Source organism: Drosophila navojoa, chromosome X, assembly GCF_054131105.1.
Source record: "Drosophila navojoa isolate 15081-1374.11 chromosome X, UAZ_NAV_1.0, whole genome shotgun sequence".
Lineage (NCBI taxonomy): Eukaryota > Metazoa > Arthropoda > Insecta > Diptera > Drosophilidae > Drosophila > Drosophila navojoa.
This window is the reverse complement of record NC_142895.1, coordinates 20208384-20227191: the sequence shown is the minus strand read 5'-3', so window position 1 is coordinate 20227191 and position 18808 is coordinate 20208384. Positions and strand designations below refer to the sequence as shown.

The 18808-nt window shown below is 39.4% G+C and overlaps 1 protein-coding gene across 1 annotated transcript in view; it reads right to left on the bottom strand.

Moving 5' to 3' along the window:
• LOC108658780 (uncharacterized) overlaps window positions 1-15339 on the bottom strand; it is a 55020-nt gene extending 39681 nt beyond the window's left edge. The window contains exon 1 of the mRNA XM_089263628.1: window positions 14599-15339. Within this exon, the coding sequence (XP_089119754.1) occupies window positions 14599-14938 (340 nt within the window). The 5' untranslated portion in view covers window positions 14939-15339. The remainder of the gene's footprint in view (window positions 1-14598) is intronic.
• Between the last annotated feature and the right edge of the window lie 3469 nt (window positions 15340-18808).

Below are 18808 nucleotides of genomic sequence, written 5' to 3'. Positions count from 1 at the left end.
GCAAATATACTCCTGTTGTGACTGGGTCTATGCAGAATAGACCCTTTGACTTAGGGTACCTTAGCACATTTGCACCTGTTATTTACATGTCAAGTCCTGATCCGCCTTTAATTCAAGCATTTATTGCTACAATCTGATCGCATCTTAACTGATTTCAACGTGGTGTTTATCCCATGGCCCAGAGCCCATTAGGCCACTTGCCGTTCATATTTGTGCGCTTCCAATAGATATTACTTTCATTATTGTTTTTACATAAATTACTGACTGAACAACGCCCCCGCTGCGCCCCCGCTGCGCCCCCGCTGCCAATTGGAGTGGCCTACGCACATATTTATGCGCTTGTTTGCTTGCGTTTTATATTGACTCAAGGGACTAGAAGCAAAAACTCCGTAGACGGTGGCAAGGCCCGAGACTGGCCCGAGGCCACAGCAAAGGTGTCCGGCCGGCCGGTTAGCGGCCTTTCAGGTGCGGCCAGCGCACACTGTAGCCGATGTCCGATGTCCGGTGTCCGGTGTCCGATGGCAATAGTCATGTGTTAAACGTTAACTACTGCTGCAGGCGCTGTCCGGGGCAGTGGCCAAGGCAAATATGCAGGCTGCCCACAGTCATAAATTTGTCTGGCCCATTTGCCTCATGCTGGAAATTAATTCATTATCGATTTTCGTTTGGCTTCTTCTGCTACTGCTACTGCTCCTGCTCCTGCTGCTCCTGCTCCTGCTGCTGCTGCTGATGTTGACCGGCTTAACTGCGGCAATTAAAAACAGGCAGCAGCAGTAAAATGGATGGCAATACAAACGATGCCTTCAAGAAGCATTATGAATGGATCATTTACAAAGTCAACACAATTAAAATACACGCCCCGAAAAACCGGAGACGGCTCCGAGCACCGAGAACTGAGAGCTCTGAATGCTAATGCTAATCTGAAACCCTTTTCAGCATATGACAGGCGCTAGACTGAGTCGAGCGACCGTAGCAGGGCGTGGCGGGGCGTTGCGGGGCAAATATTAAAAGTGATATATTAATAGAGTCCGAGTCGGGTCACAGCGACCCACACTCAAATGGGCCAATACGATTGATGTTCTTGTCTTTACCATAGTCCAAATATGCAGTCGACACTGGGGCAAGGCTGTGGGCGTGGGGCGTGGGGCGAGGGGTAAGAGGCATTGCGAAGCTGCGCTAAGCTATGGCTTTATCATGCTATGCTGGGTCCATCAACTTTTTATCAATTTTCCAACAATAAAAATATGTTGCTTATGAAATATTCACGGAGCCGTGTTCTGCTACCTTTTTGGGGCCACTCAATCTGAACAGAAATTAATTAATTTTAGTTTTTCAGCTAGTGGGAAGAGAGAGTTCGAGTAGGTTGAGCAGAGTAGAGTTGCGCAACTAATAAAAGTCAAAGAGGATGGATTTGATAGACTTCAAGTCGAGATTCGCTTCGGCAGGTCTGGGCAGTATATCGTATCGGAGACTTCTTCTGGTTCTTGCAAATTCATGAGCAGCTCTATTTATACAGTACTAGGCAAGCTGTTTGAGTGAGAATATTTCTTATAAGTTCTTATTTCTTGCTCGATGTCCCTGATTCTCATATATCGAGGCACCCTCACTAATCTTCCTTGGCTTCCACCTTGGCAAACTTGTAAACTTTTTAAGTATTTATGAAATAATTTCAATTGATGTTTGTCCATTATTGAATTGCTCTTCTTTTATTATTCTATTATCCCGGGAGAAATTCTGATATTCTAATTAAATTGAACTTTCTAGTCCAGAGATAAATTATTTAAGGCTGAAGACATTCAAAACGATTCTATTAAGTAATACGCTTAAATACACACTTATATACCGAGGAGTGAGGACTCTTTCGCTAATGTCAAATAGACCCGAAAGTATGCAACAAAAATGTTGCTTAACTCAACCTACATATACCCAAATGGGTAGAATTAACAGATTAACAAGCTCACAAAGGGGAGGCTTAATATAAGTTAAATGTTAAAAAGTTAATGAAAGAAACAAATGATGTGTGACCTTTGATGGTATTTAACTTAATCTACCTTTACATTTAGAGAAAAAAAATATATATTGGAAAAAAATTATTTAGAGCTACAAAGTATATATTCCTTAATAGTTTTGTATACACAAATGATGGAAAAGGATTATTATTTACAAATATTTATATTTATTTTAAATAATATAGAAGTAATCTATTTTTTTTTTTTCTTTGAGTAGATCCACCTTTCACCTTTCTTTTCACAAGTGCCGTTGCTGCCTTAGCTTAAATATTCAGACTACAATTAATTTTTAAAGTGCTCGGCTCGATTTATTGCCAATATCAATTCAGCCAGCCAGATGCAGAATCTTGCTGGTTATTTTATTTACTTTTTGCTTAAAGCTTTTAATTAGCATATACATGCGCGCCTGTAATTAAATTGTTCGCCCTCTGATTAATTGTCAACCTGCCCTCAGCTGAAAATATACGCCAATTTTTTACACACTTTGCAAGCCAGCGATGATGCAGCTTTTATTTGCTTGATAGTTTTCTTTTTTATTTTTTAAATTAAAGTCATAGTCTTTTTAATTTTGAAATTAAAGTCATTAATCTTGTTGAAAAAATTGATTAATTTGAAAAAATTCCACACATTTTTGCTTCTTATATATTGCACTTTTGTTTTGCAGCCTTCTGAAATTCGCTTCATCAAGAGCTCCATCAAGAGCTATATCGATTATACACAGATAACAAACGTCTATAAATATTCCCATCTTGTCAACAGAAACATTAGATACAATCTGAAACCCCTGTCAACAACTACTAATACTACGTATAATTCAAAATTTGCATTTGTTTTTGTTTATTCAACTTCCTTTGATGGCAATTTGATGAAAATGCTGGTCCCTTGGCCTCTTGATTTAAAGGGTTTATCGAATCATATTTAAATCCCTTTTAATACGCAAATTTTTACAAGTCTCATTAAATGAAAATCTCGACAAAGCATAATTCTATATAATGCGACAACAAATGCTGTCGCTGACTGCGCATTATCGAAATTATCGAGTTATCGATAAATATTAAATCTCTTTGATTTCAAAACTCCTTAAATGCAAACCCTGAAAGCTAAAAATCTATGTGAGGCGACATTAAATATTGGTCTGGCGATATAATTATCGGCAATTATCGGCTCGTCATTGTAGATGTATATTATACATACACATGAGCCAGGTCAAAGGGATTATTTCTATAGAATTTATTATTTCCCGAGGCCAGGCCATTTGCCTCTTCATTTCCACTCCCCTGGCAAAAACTTTATAATACTCAGTTCGATGTCTCATACCATTCGCATAATATCGATAAGAATCGATCCGTTGCGGATTCAAATTCTGGCAAATGAATTCGCTGAATATTGAATAAATATGTATTATAAATAAGATTACATAAAAGAGCCCCGGGGCGCTCTGGCGAAGAAGCCAAACTGGTTCAGCTGACGTTGGGCAGTTCAGCGCAGTGCTTCGAGTGTTGCCTAATCAGAATCCCCCGAGTTGGCTAAGTGGAAAGCCATGCTCTCGTCTATTTTGTGATGATAATGTGGATGGACAGACGGACGGGGCTCTACTAGATATAAATATCCCATCTGCTGCTCGAATTTATTTTAATTGACACTTTAACTGTTTTGTCGCTCTAATTTGACAGAATTATTCCTGTTTGCAGCCCACTGTGGCGGCCCGAGTCGAAAAGAGCTGAGCTGAACTGAACTTTCGTGCAAACTGCTAACCTTTTATTTAATTTGATATGGCCTAAAGTTCAAAGGTGAGCCGTTATTCTGTCTCTCTGGGTGTGTGTGTGTGTGTGTGTGTGTGTGTGTGTGCTTGTGCGTGGAGGGGAGGATTATCATTTATGTAAATGGACTCGGCTCGCTCTGAAGCGGTCTGGCAACTGTCGCATTCACAGAAGGACAATGTATTAACATTGCGGTTGTCATTAGGATAAATTTGTTTAAATTTGCTTTGTGGTTTTCGATTGCTGTTGTTTGTCGATGGGGCCGGTGTGAACTCAACAGTCCCATAAATAATGCAGAGCGATTTTCCATTATGAGTAATTATGTGTACATTTGCCGAGCTCTGCTCTGCTCTGCGCTGCTCTGCTCTGCTCTACTGTTGCCCGTTGGGTCACGGGTCATGGCACTCCAATTGATGGGTAATCCCCATTCCTCGTTCCTGATTCCTGATTCAAGGCTGCCAGCTCGAGGAGCTGCCCCATTTGCTCAAGCTCTGGCCGCAATCATCTGCCGGCTCTCAGCCGGTTCTGTATGCTGATTGTCTGCCTAATCGGTTGGCAGGGTATTCCATAGTCGCCCAATGGCCAGCGGCCGGCAGCACTCGGAACGGAATGGAATGGAATGGAATAGTGGGCCGCCCATAGGCAGTCAAGCGGCGGAGACTATTTGGTATTTTATGAACTTTCCGCTACGTTTTGTTTATGTTTGTTCCTTTGCATGGCAACACAGCCAGGGCAGGGGGCGGGGCGGGCAGAGCGCGCGACTTCTGCCAGCAGGACTACATTTTCCACATTGAACTTCAAGGTTAATTTATTTTATTGTGCCTCGCAACGTTATGCCCAGTTGCGCGATTGGTTTTCTGTTTCTGCTCCTGCTCCTGTTTCTGTTTCTGTTTCTGTTTCTGTTGCTGTATTTTGCTTGAGCTTTTGTTTCGCCTCATGCCGTGTCCTTTTGCTTTTTATGTCATTTGATTTTTGAGTTTTTTCGCCTGATTATTTGCTCGTTTGCCGAACTTTTTGCAGCACCCCTCCCCGCCGCCGAAAGAAAAAGCCGACCTAGCCACATACTTTGGCATTGGCCATAAAAATGAGCCAAAAACAAAAACAAACTCACTAAATGTTGCCACTTTATCACTTCATTGGGTTTCGATAATGACGTCGAATTGTAAGAGCACAGTTCAAGGCTTAATATAGCACTGAGAAAATGATATAGTATCGATTTGGGAATCGATAATACAGTTTTTATATGGCCAAACGGGCTCTAATGGCTTTTTGCGAGTCGTTTGCGTCATCAACTATGTATTTATCATAGGTCAATGAGCTGTTTACCCTCAGTACGAAACTTCTGAAATATATATACATAAATTTTTGTAAATGTTTAACTGCTTCTTCAACTCTTTCCTATAATCGGTAAAATGCATTTTTTACACTGAGCTCTATGATATAAGTTGGAATTCAACTTGATAACATAACATAACATAAAATAAAATAATATAACATAATATAACATAACATAACATAACATAACATAACATAACATAACATAACATAACATAACATAACATAACATAACATAACATAACATAACATAACATAACAAAACATAACATAACATAACATAAAATAATATAACATAATATAACATAACATAACATAAGATAACATAACAAAACATAACATAACATAACATAACATAACATAACATAACATAACATAACATAACATAACATAACATAACATAACATAACAAAAATGCTTTGTATGATCTACCGTCTGACCTCTTAGACTGTCTTAGATTCTGTTATATTCCAAACAACTCTTTACGCCACTTGACCACAAAAAACTCTTGCTGATTCATCTAAATTTAGTCTAATTCAATTCCATTTAAATATGCGACCAGCGTTGCCCCATCATATGAAGTCAGCTCAACATTTGTTTTCAATTTGTCCGGCATGCGACATTCGGAGAGCCAAGTTACGCGAGCTCTCATATGCCCACTTAATATGCCGAAATTTCGTTATGGAATTCCTTACCTTTTGGTCTCGACTGCACTGCCCGACTCGATCCGACCCGACCCCGCCCGTACTCAATTTGGCTATGCTCAGGGCTCTGGGCTCTGGGCTCTGCTGAGCTGAGCTGCAAGTTATGTCCCCCGAGTTGCCAGCGTACATCAAAATGTTGTGCTCAGCCAAAGTTGAAGCATAACAAAAAAAAGAAAAACTAATACATATATATGTATATATAAAGAAAAGGAAGAAGAAGAAGAAACTCTGGCATTAAATTTGCCCAGGGTGCAGCTAGAATACAGCCAATGTCAGCAATGGATGCCATTCGTGATTTTTGCAAGTTTCGTTTTCATTGCAAACTGTTAGAGTTTTTCTTTTTCGTTTTCTTTTTTTTTCGGGAATGTTTTCACGAGCTATATGCAAAGCATTTTCTTTTCTGGAGAGCAAACTGCTTGCACTGCAGTAGATTTGGCTGTTTGACTATTTGTTGTTGCTATTGGCGGCGCGACATGCAAACCACAAATTATAGCCCAGCAAGTCGAGTCAAGTGCGTGGCTGGCTCTGGCAATGCTGATGGCTGAGGATGTCGTCCCGTAGCGACAGGCAGTCGTCCCATCCTTCCATCCTTCCATCGTTCCGTCCGGCGCCTGTGTTGCCACACTTTCAGTAATGTGACACTTTACGCCACGCAATGTGCCGCCGGCAGACCGAAGCGACGCGACGCAACACGACGATGCGGGCTGCCAAGGGAACCGCTCAATCCGCTTTACCTACCAGAAAAGTGCCAAGCAGTGCACTTGGAGGCAGAGTTGCTAAATCGTTGCGCTTTTGATAAAAGCCGAGCCGGAACCTTCCTAACGACTCGTCGAGAATGGATAACAGCACTTGATGACCTATCAATGGCTTGGCGCATGTGAAATTTGTGAGCTTGTGCAAACTGCAGCGAGTTTTCCTTGGTCAAAGGGTATTTGATAGTTCACATGACTTTCTCTAAATCTAATAGGGCTAATGTGCACCACTTCTCCCTCTCTCTCTCGCTCTCTCTCTCTCCCTCTCTCTCTCTCTCTCCTATCAATGTGGGCTGCAAACAATTTATATTAATCATACGCAATGTGGTGCCAAATTGTTTCGCCTTTTGCCAGTGCTTTCAAGACTGCATTGTATTCAGCTGCAGCTGTCTCTCTCTCTCTCTCTCTCTTCGTCTGCACTGGCTGGCAAGTCATTGCTTGCAACCTGGCCACGCTTCGGGCACTGCGAGCGCAATAAAAGTGATGGCCGCCCCAGTCGGTGCTAAGTCAAGGATGCGGACATCCTTAATGGTTCGACTGGGGCCGGGCTTTGGAAGCAGACCAGACTTGGTCACGCTACTTTTCGCACTTGCCCTTTGTTTTCACTATCCTGTCTCTGTCTCCGGCTCTCCCATTGTCTTCGTCTCCGTCTCCGTCTGCGTCTCTGTTCGTTCTGTAAAAACGTGCAAATGTTGGCGAATAAAAATAAATTTTCCGCTCAGCTGCCGCCTGTAATTTGCACCGCACAGACGGCACTCGCTGACAAGGGCATCTGCATTAAATAGCCGTCGATGGCAGCTCTTTGATTTACGCCCCGGCCATGCCCACAGGCATGCGATTTGCCCAGAACGCATTTGCTAATTAAATGACAGGCTATTGCCATGCGGACTCAATGCGATGAATAATTACAAAGCAACAAAGCAGCTGCACATTCAAGTGTGTCCAACCAAATGCATACATGCAAACTGAATGCATGTATGCCTGTGTGTGTGTGTGTTTACTTAATCAATTGTATATTTGCATAACTTGTCTACTTAAACGTAACCCAAGCCGAGCTGAGCGGATCAGCTCAGATTACACACGAGTTGAGCTTTTGTCAAAGCCAAAACTATTGCAGCTAGGCGCAAGAGATTTGCGATCCCATTCAATTATAGTGCAGCAAAATGATATAGTGCTTAATATTCACCCCGAGGACATAGTTGAAAATGAATTAGCCATTGGAAAACTAAGCCTTATTAGTATGCTTACAATAGCACCTAAGTAACAGTGTCATGCCAAAGATTAATTATATATTATCAGCGGCACACTGTTCCATTATAGCATTAGTCTCCTTTGCTGTGAGCCTATGACAAATGCCATTAAATTAATGCTGAATGCATTCAGCAAGCCGTGGCTTATCCTGAAGAGCAACCAGAGCTCTCAGCTCTCTCTTATCTGAATAACTATGCATACATATTATTTAATATGTTTGTGGAAGACATTTGTATAACATTCTAGTGCTCCAGTCGAGTCTCGTTTGTACCCCGCTAAATCGAAAAAAACTTGCATTCCCTTAATTAAAAGTCATTCCCGATAATTTAAATTTCGAATTATCGGGACTCTACTGTATATGAAGCTTAAAAATGTCTCTAGCTTTTGGCGCTCTTCGGCTTAATGTATTTATAAGGGCGGGATGAAAATTCAGGTGGATAGCCAGACACAGTTTTCACCGCTTTTGGAAGAAAGAGACGAGCAGATAGGGACATGTTTGTTTCCTTTGCTCCAATTATATGGCATAGCTTTGACTACAATGTAAGGCTGAATAATATTTTATTTAATTAGCTTCTTAATCAAATTGAGAGTGGGCAAAGTTAATTTGATGCGAGAACAATTAAACAGCATAAAACAAGTAAACAGAAAGAAAAAGAGATACAGAGAGAGATAGAGAGAGATTTAAAGCTTCAGGAATCAAAATTTCGAATGTGCATTCACAATAATAGATAAAGATATATCGACATATCTAAGGTAAAGCACAACTTGAAAGAGCTTATTCTATGGCAGATGCGTCGCTCAGTCGCGTTTATGTTAATCTGATCAATTTATATTCTAATTATCTGCTTTTACAGCTGCGCTCAGTAACGAATTCCCACAGCACTGCGTGTGAGCTCTCATAATGTGCTCTTCCAGAATGGCAGCTTCCAGTCGCTTCTATTCGTCCAGTGACACTCTCCGAGTGTCTAGCTAGCCATCTCGCTCCCACTCAGCAACAGCCGGCACTACGCTCAGCAGCAGCTGTAGTTGTATCTCTCTCTCGCTGTCACTCGCTCTCTCCTCTTTGAGCCAAGACGCAAACTCACTCGGATAACATTTGTACAACAACTACAAGCAAGCTCTCAAGCCTCACACCAATACAAGTGCAAGAGCAGCAGCCAATCAGAATAAGCGAACTTGGAGATGGGACTTTTCTATTCATTTCACGACATTAGTGCAAGGCATATATATTCAGCTGTACAAATTCAATTCAAATACCAAATATACGTAATGTATATGTACAGTTAGGAACATTAATTGGCCAGAATGACGAAGCAAAGCAAAGCAGATAAACCTTGATCCAGTTTTGTCCGCTCTTAAATTCCATAAGTACTGCTATTAAAGACTGTGTTCGGGATTTTTATGGGCAGTCTGTCTGCCAGTTCGTTTGTTCGTTTGTTCATTTGCCTGTTTATCTGGATGTCTGCCTGTCTGTCTCATTTTTAATGCCATTATATGCCTAATTGGTTCAATCAAATTGTCTTACAAGTTAATTAGGTATTCGGCAGATGCTGCCAACCTGAGAAGTAATCTTAATAATCATGTAGATAATTACGCCCGCCTCGTTTTCAGACAGGCTAAGCACACACACACACAGACAGACACACACACACACATACGCAGGCAGACACACATTGTATGTTTATATGTGTAGAATAATAGAGTAGCTTAATTGAGGGTAGCAGCGCGCATAGACCCGAAAAGCGCTTGATTATTTAAGTAGATAACTGTGTTTTTCCTAATTCGATTTGGAAATAAAACTCTCATAAACTGTCCCCGGAGGCATTTTGTTGAGTGATTAATTTTTAATGTAAATACTTTAAGAGGCACACTTGAAATTACAGCGTGGGCCTCTGCCGCCGCTGCTGCTGCTGCTGCCGCTGCTGCTGCTGTTGCTGCTTGGCTAATGCCAAGTTGGACATAAACAATTGACAGTGGCTGCCAAAAATCTATTTACTATGTTGCCCGGACACACTTTAGTGAGCGCCGACAATGAAACACGCTTTTATTTACTTTTGATTATCTGCTTAAGGTCGACAATAAAAATACGAAAACAGTTGCAGCAAAGCAAACAGAGATACTGGGGACAAATGCTCCGATCTAGGCAGAGGGGGCGGACGACAGTGCGTTGGCGGTTGAGGCAGCAAACAAAGCGCCAAAAGAAACCAGCACAAGAGAGCGCAGGAAGCGGCAACAGCACAAACAACAATATGGCCAGCATTTAGCTTATGGCCAGGTTACAATACATACGTATATGTGTGTGTGTGTGTGTGTGTTCGAGGGCTGCACGCAAAGTAATCACTGTGTTTTTAGCAGCAATAAGACTATTGTAGGGAAATGTCTTCAATGGCATAACTTCCATGTGCTCCTCCTGAGTCAGGAGAAGATTCATTCACATGAATCCTTTGAAAATCAAAGACCAATTAAAGAGACAGCCAATAGTCAAGTTAGACTTTTAATATTGGAAAAACAAGTTAGATTTAGCAGAATATATACAATAGATAGGATATCTATCAGTCTGGCATGCCCTGCACTCACACCACTGTTTATTTGAGCTCTGATTGGTGTTGACGGAGTATGAAAGTTAGATAACTTTTTAACAGCCCTCGATGGGACAGTTTTGGTTACCCTCGCTGATGCCTTGTTGTTTGTATACAACACATATGTGTGGGAGTGTGTCTGTGTGTGTGTGTGTGCGTGTGTGTGTGTTTGTTGTTATGCCTTTGTGTATAGGTGAAGGTGTCAACAAGGCCTGTCGCGGATTATGAATAAGCAAAGTGGCCAGACGCACACGAGAGCAACAGCAGACGCACACAAGCACACACACATACTCACACACGCACATGGCCACACACCCAACTGAGTGTAACTGTAAACAAACAATGCACGCACCCTCTATGCCCTCTATGCATACGATCCCATATCCGATCCACATGGCGATTGTTTGCCCACCAAATTATTTATGTGAAACATTCGTCACTTTAGCCAAATCAATTGAAACAAAAGACGATATATCTATATATACACGTATCTATTCATTGAATATATCAAACAAATATGTACTTGTAGTTGTACTTATATGTCAGTTAAAGCTACATTGCTTTAATGCGGTCATTAATTAAGGAAAATGTGTTTAAAATGTTAATATAGATAGAGTGAATAACATTACAAAGGCATATATATATATATGTATTTATGCCTGGACATAATATCCCCTTGATATCCCCATGATGAGCAGGAAATACTATAAGAATCATATATTAATATGCAAGATTTTAATGAGAATTAAGAATATATATATGTATATTATTGAAGCATATTCATTTTTGTGATTTTTATTTTCGTTCTCACGAGGGATCTGATGCTTCACAGGCTTTATAGACCCTTCCGTGCTTAAGGCCCTATGATGATCTTTATGCCATTGGGGATTATCAATAAATATTGTCTATTTAACTCATTGATTGTGTAGAATTTAATTTGTGTAGTAGGCCAATGTGAATTAGAGGTGCATTATACTCAACTATCGATACTTAACAATACTGTTATCGATACTTCGCCATAAGGCCAGCCTACAGATTCGTTCAGATGAAAAAGTCTAAGGCTTTATACCTTTCACATTTCTTGGTCAATTTAAGCTGGGAAATATTTCTGGTATATGAAAACCAGACACGTCAAGCCCCTATCATATTGTTTAGGGTATGCAAATAGGTTTATTGCAGGGCGTGTAAATATTTCATCAAATTTATAGGCAAATAAATATTTTGCATATAGGAGAGTTTGTTACTTTATTTAAATAAATATTATATATAAGCAAATAAATATTTGGCATATACGAGAATTTATTTTATTTAAAAAATTTTTAAATTTTATTAACTATTTATACCAAACAAATCTTCGCATATTTATATAAGAAACATAGAGCATTATTAAGTTAGATATGATGCAGCGCTGAAGCAGTTCCAATTTAATAAAAATAAAGACTTTACTTGAATTAAAAACAGCGAAAATAAAACGGCAAACAAATGAGTGTTATTTATATGTATAAATATGTATATATATAAAATATATGCACATGAAAAATAAATAAAATTATGAATTAAATAAAAATGGAATTAATGATATGTTTATTCGAATGAGCCGAATAAAATAATTGCATTCGCTGTAAATTAAATAGAGAGGGGAAAACACACACACACACACACACTCACACATACATATCAAATTGGGCTCAGCGGTAATTGGTGCAGTGTGTAACGGTTGTTGGGGCTGATGTTATTTGGTTATTGTCATCATGCCACAAGTGACAGCCACTCAAATGTTGCACTGACAGCTGCAAGTGCAATTATAGTATTATTATCAATTTTGCATAATATGAAAGTGTTCAACTGTTCAGCCCCTCCCTCCCCCCTCTCTCGCTGTTTAGAGTGCTTTCAGTTTTAATTGCTTTTATACAAACAGAGTCCACTAACTAAGTGCGTGTGCTCGTATTATGGTGAGTGGCGTCCGAGTGGGTGGGTGGGTGTGGCAGTCGGCGGAATAGTTGAATTGCTAAACATATTGACAGGCAAAATATGTGTAGCATATACAAATGGGCTGAGCTGGCCGCTCACTCGGCAAACGGTGCGTATGAATAATGCCAATGCCAATTGTTTAAACACACGCACACACACACACATATCTGTGCTGAGTGCCGCTGTGTAAGTGTATGTGTGTGAACATTTCACAGTTACACGTGTTAGCCTATATAAATACAGTTTCTATCTTTTGCCCAAACCAATTTAGATTTGACATTTTTGCTGGAGCCAGTTGCTCCAGTTTAATAGCCAAGCACAAACACACACACACGCATGTCGTGTGTATCCAAACACAAATACATTAGAGCAACATCTAGTCATATTTAAATTACAATTGGTCAGAGAACAATCGCCTGCTGTTTCAAATGCAAACATTCAGACAGCATATACGGGCTAAGCCAAGTGCGCTTAAACGAAACATATATATATAATAAAAATATATATATATAATAAAAATATTTACAAAACCTGAATGACTTCTATTTAGTCAACTGTCCGGCCTAGCATGCTACAGTTATATTTAAGGGCATAGATGTGCAATAGTAGAGCAGCGCTCCATCTGCCTGGGATCATCTAGCTGATCTTTAAGTCTATTCAGATTGGACAGATGTTCGCTTTAATTGTCAAGGAGTTTGTGGTGCAGTTGGGCAGTAATATGAATTTATTCCAAATTTTATGTTGTCAAACAGTCCTAGATTTAACTGGGCGTGTCCTAAATCAAATATAAATCTAGGAACATAATAAAATAAAAATAAAAATAATTATATACTTATATATACAGTATCTAACATTAATATTCGTTTATTGTCCCAACGGCCAACATGTAGAATTAGTTGAAATAAAAAAAATTGTTAATGGTATATTGTAGATTAAAAAAAAAATTACCTTCCTAAAAAGTTTTTTATTAAAGTAGTAAATATAAATTAACTAACAAAAATTATTCATGGGCCGAAGAAAATATACATATATTTTCATACATGTATAAAAGCTCTCAGAAAACTTTGTTTTTTTTGGTTTGTTGCTATATTAAATATAAATATAAGAAAATATTATATAAAAGTAAAAAGTAATAGAATATTTTATTATATTATACATATATACACAGTAAATAAAGTATTCGTTTTTTTTTTTAACTTTTTTGTGTGGCTTATGCATAATCTTTGTTAGTTACGTTAAATATACTATTTCGATATATACCCCATCGGTAAGGTTATTTTTTAAACGACAATTTAGTATTTAAATTTGTTTTTAATAAAAATAAGTCTTATATGTTTTATAGGAAGTTGAATATGAGCAACTCTGTATATAAGCAAGAAAAACAAGAATTTGCTTTTGACACTTTTTTTTAGACACTTAATACATATATTAAATTCATATGTAATTTAAGTCTAATACGATTTCTTGGGGCTCAAGAACTAATGAGAGAGAGAAGGTGAGAGAGAGAGGGAGAGGGAGACACAATGTGGTTCGATTACAAGGTTACAAGTGAGCGTCTAAGCCCTATAACTACTTCTTTTCTTAAGCTAGAATATTTATAAAATTTACATTAAAAAATTATTGTTTATATTAAATTGCCTAAACGGCAGTAGAACACTTGTTTATTGATACAGGCGAGTCTCGATAGTTTGTACTTCGCTAAATTGAAAATCGCAATCAATTGATAAAAATTATATTCCCCTTGAAAAATTCATTCTCGATTATGTAATTTCTGTGTAAATAAAAAAAAGCAAAATATATCCCCTTGCCATTTCGAATCATAGGAATTTTACTGTATTTCAGTATATAATGATATTGGTATTATCGTGCGAGGATAGGCACGAATGTTTGGCAAAAAGTTCAATTCAGTCTTCAGCTTCACTGAATAGAAAAGAATGTTGATTGAGTTGAGTATGTATAGAAATTATTTCTAAATATATTAATGTAAATAAATAAAATAAAAAATTTAACATAATTAATTATAATGACATTTCTTTCATATATATTTTAAATACACTTGTTCAGTTGCACAATTAGTTGCCACAGATTGCTGTTGCACTTGAGAAGTTGACAATTATTACCTCTTACACTTTCACTTTGCGCTACTAAAGTATTGAGTGGGCGTGGTGGTGGGGGGGGGGGGGGGGAGGGGCAGGTATTTTATAGAATTCAACAGTTTGTCTCGGCGATCCACTTACCATTCACATAGGCAGAGAAATCCAAGCGCTGCTGCTGCTGCTGCTGCTGCTTCGTCTGCTGCTGCACATTTGTTGCTGTCGCAGAGCGCTCGTGGGTGTCGGAGTCCTGCTCGCTGCTGGCGTCACGTTTCATCAGTGTGAGTGACGGCGCCGCTGAGTGGATATGACGATGGCCGCTGGCGGCGTTCGCGGCAACGGAAATCGCATCATTTCCGGTCGTCTTGTCGGGCTGAGCCGGTGCCGCGAATAGCACCAGCTGCAGCAGCAGCAGCGGCAGCAGCGACGCCGCCGCCGTCGGCTGCAGCGGCGTCCGCCGTTTGGGCATTGTGTGAGCGGGCATGGTGCAACCGCTGCCACTTCCGTCTTCTGGCTGCCGGCTCCGAATCGAGTTGAGCTGAGTTGAGTTGAGTTCTTTAAGTAATTGCAGGACAAGTGCAAGGAGCGAAGCGGCAGGCGGAAACGGAAATAACGCGGCAGCAGCCAAGAGCGACGATGACTGCGATTTAATGTATGTTGTTGTTGCTGCTGTTATTGGGCTCGTATTATTGTCAAACACACACGCGTACGCACACGCACACGCACACTCGCTTACACACACTCACGCACTTGACTTTGGAATCCCCGAGCGGCCATCAGGCGAAAACTTCGACCACAACAAACGGCGCAAACAAAAACAAAAAACAAAAAAAAAAAACGGAATTCGCAATTCGAAATTCACAAAGAGCGTTCTCAAGCACTTGATATGCTTGTGGATATAGATATGTGTGTGTGTGTGTGTATTTGGACACAGTGCCGACGGTTGGCCAAATTCAGAATCAAAATCAAAACTGCGGATCGCAATCGACGCGTTTCGCACGCCGGCGTTAACGGCCAAATTTGAGCAGCGTTTGCAGCGTTTCACAATACCAGACGCGACGTGTTGTTGCGCGGCCAACGTGCGAGGCGCTATTGAGGCAGCCAACGTGCTGGCCGCACGCAGCAAGCCAAGCCAAGCCAAGCGAAGCCAAGCGAAGCGAAGCCACGGCACGAGTCGTCCTGCCGCTTCGGGCGGGCAGCCGAACGAACGTCAGCCGTTTAGTGAATGGAAGCGTCCTCGGCGTTCTGCTGGCCCGTTCGGCGCCTGCGCCTGCACCAATTCAAGCCAGACAATCCGATATGGATATCAGCGGAACAAATGTCCAGCCGCCAGACATCGATGTGGCTGTGGCTGTGTATGTGACGACGTTGTAGTTCATTTGCTTGCTACGTGCTGAATTCGTCAGCGAGGCGCTGCAGCCATTTGGCCATTTGGCCATTTGGCCATTTCACTGAACTTTTTTTGCGCGACCCAACCGCAACAGTTAACGGTTAACAGTTGCCAACTCCAACTGCGACTCCAACTGCACAGCTCTCATCGGCTATGGGCCGTTAGCGTTTTAGCCAATTATCGGCCAACAGCCTCGGCTGGCAATTAAAACATTTGCAATTGCTTTGCGCTGCTAATTTGATTAGTCATTCCTGGCTTCCCAAGTTACTCCGTGGGTGTGCAGCTATGTGCGCGTTTACGCTCCAATTGGATGTCTCCTGGCAGCGAGAGCGCGCGCTCGCGCTTTCTCTGTTCACGCATCGTCGCACATAATCAACAAATCAACACGCCGCAAATATCCGTAAATATGTTGAGCAAACATTTGCCGCCAAAAATTGACAATTTTCGAGCAAAAGAGACGCCCACACACACACACACACAGCGGCGCCCAATGTCAATATAGTCAGCCACACACACACACACATCCATAAGTACATATATATATATATTTATATGTATATATGCCTATTTACTGCAGCTGACGCTGACGCTGAGTAGTTCAATACATGGAGAGCCGCGCGTACGTGAAGATGGCTCAGTTAGATGGCATAGATACAAAAGTATCTATCTATCTATATAAGAGCACGAAACAGCTTATGATGCGGCGGCCATTGGAGCCAGCAGCACTCGGACTCCAAACCAGGCCAATTCAATAAGTGATGAGCTGCAAAATTGAAATCAGCGAAAATCAACATCTGTTTGTGTTTAATAGAGCCCGAGCGAATGCTCAGCTAATCATTTAACTGCCTCGAGAAACTCGGTGCGAAAACTCGCTGCGAAAATGCAATTAGCGATTAGCCAAACTTACTGTTTAGTTAGTTGCAGCAAGTGACGGCGTCTGACTAAGTTGGAGAGCTTAAAAAACTTGAAGGAAATCATTTTAATAAGTAATCATATATATATGTATGGTGGCTCACAGCTTATTTGACCCAACGTAAAATAAAAATTTCATTTGCTCATTACTTTATTATATATAAATATATTTATTTTATATTATTGTTTATTATATATATTTATTTAATTTTTAATATCTGTTATTTTTTATTTTATTTATTTTTTATATATTTATATTTTTTTACTTATTTTTTATTTATATATTTATTTATTTATTTTTATTTATTTATAATATTTATAAAATTAAAATATAATTTATTTATTGGCGGATAGGATTCATTTATAATTACGACTAATTTCTGAATTAATTATTATTTATTAGTAATCCTGGTAAGGGGATCTGGCATTAACAATGAGAATTCACCTAACATTGTGACTGACTTCATAATTGATAATTATTTATTTAAACTTTAATTTAAAATGAAGATAAACTTAAGAATTAAGCACTGGCAACAGAAGCCTAGGGCTTCATAATAATGTATATTTTATGCTCTTCAAAGTAATACCCATTGGCTAATGGAAATTCCAATCCGCCTTCAGCTACAGCTTCAAGAAAGTTTTGCCAATCCTCAATCCACGTTAAAGAAAACAAAAGAAAAAAAAAAAACTTCCTTATGATCTTCATGCCGACTTTACCTGCTCAATCAAAGTGTAGCTCTATGCTTCCATGGACCTCTTCAGTTTCAGGCACAAGATATTGTATAAGGATAATTATCTTCACTTTGTATTTTTATTTATTCTTTCTTTATTTTTATTTTTTTAATGGAAGCCCAGACCGAACAAGTCTAAGCCAAAAGGCCCTGACATATTGACATTCAAAATAGTCCATCCTGACTCACCATTAATCTGAAATACATAATCAAAATATCTAACTTACGTGATGCTCAATGTTAAATAAACAGCCCTCGCTACTGCTTGAACAGACCTCGCAAATGTGACTATACATCTATGCAAGAATTCGACTTATCATAGACATATGATATGTCTATATATCATATCACATCATAACAGATTCCTGTGATGAGTGGAACCCTTCTATATATCCCAATTCAAATAGCTCAAACAAATCATAAATATTTGCATTATATTGCTGCTGTCTGATGAAGTCTACCAATTTGCATGTCTAATTTCATTTCAGCCATTAGACATTCTTCTTCTCTTATAGGGTATTCTTGGTTGTTAAAGAAAAGATTGGGGTTGCTCTATGAGGGAAATTTAAATAAATGTACTATTATAGAATACTCCATCTAGTCATTCTATTGTTCTCTAAATTTCACTCCGTGAACTACATATTAAATTTCATTGTTCTATTTATACTTTTCATTTGCAGTGTATTTCGAATAGTTTTAATTAATGGCGCAACTAATTGAATTAAATGGAATCCAATTATGCGCGAACTTTTCGTTTTTTATAAAGCACGCCTCCATGATTACAGGGTATACCGTTTAGGTAACATAATATTCGTATTCGTGCTGACTACCAGGACTACAGGGTATTCCATATGGTTAACATAATACTCTTTATATTCATGCTGACTCCAATGGGCTTTTCAATTCAGCTTCGCTTAGGATCTTTGGTCTCAATGCGAAATTCCTAGAAATTACATATGTGCCAACATATTATCTTTAGGTCTCTTTGGTTCTATATAGCTCTTAATCAGAGCTAAGGTTTATAATCTACATGCATTCAGCTCTATCTACATATATTTCGCTCAGTTTCCATATATCGTGTCTTTACAGGGTATTCAGGGCATGCACTGTCAGTTGCTTGGGCAAAAACAATTCACAACAGTTATTCAATATGTGTCATGCCTATTTATGTGGCCCGCAGTGTAGGCAGCTTGTTAGCGACAACAGCAGCAACAACAACAACAACAACGAGAACAACAGCGAAAATGAAGTGCTATTGATATTTATGTGAGCCCAGCAAGTTAATCTAATTAAAGTTGGCAACTTATTTGCGGCACGTTGT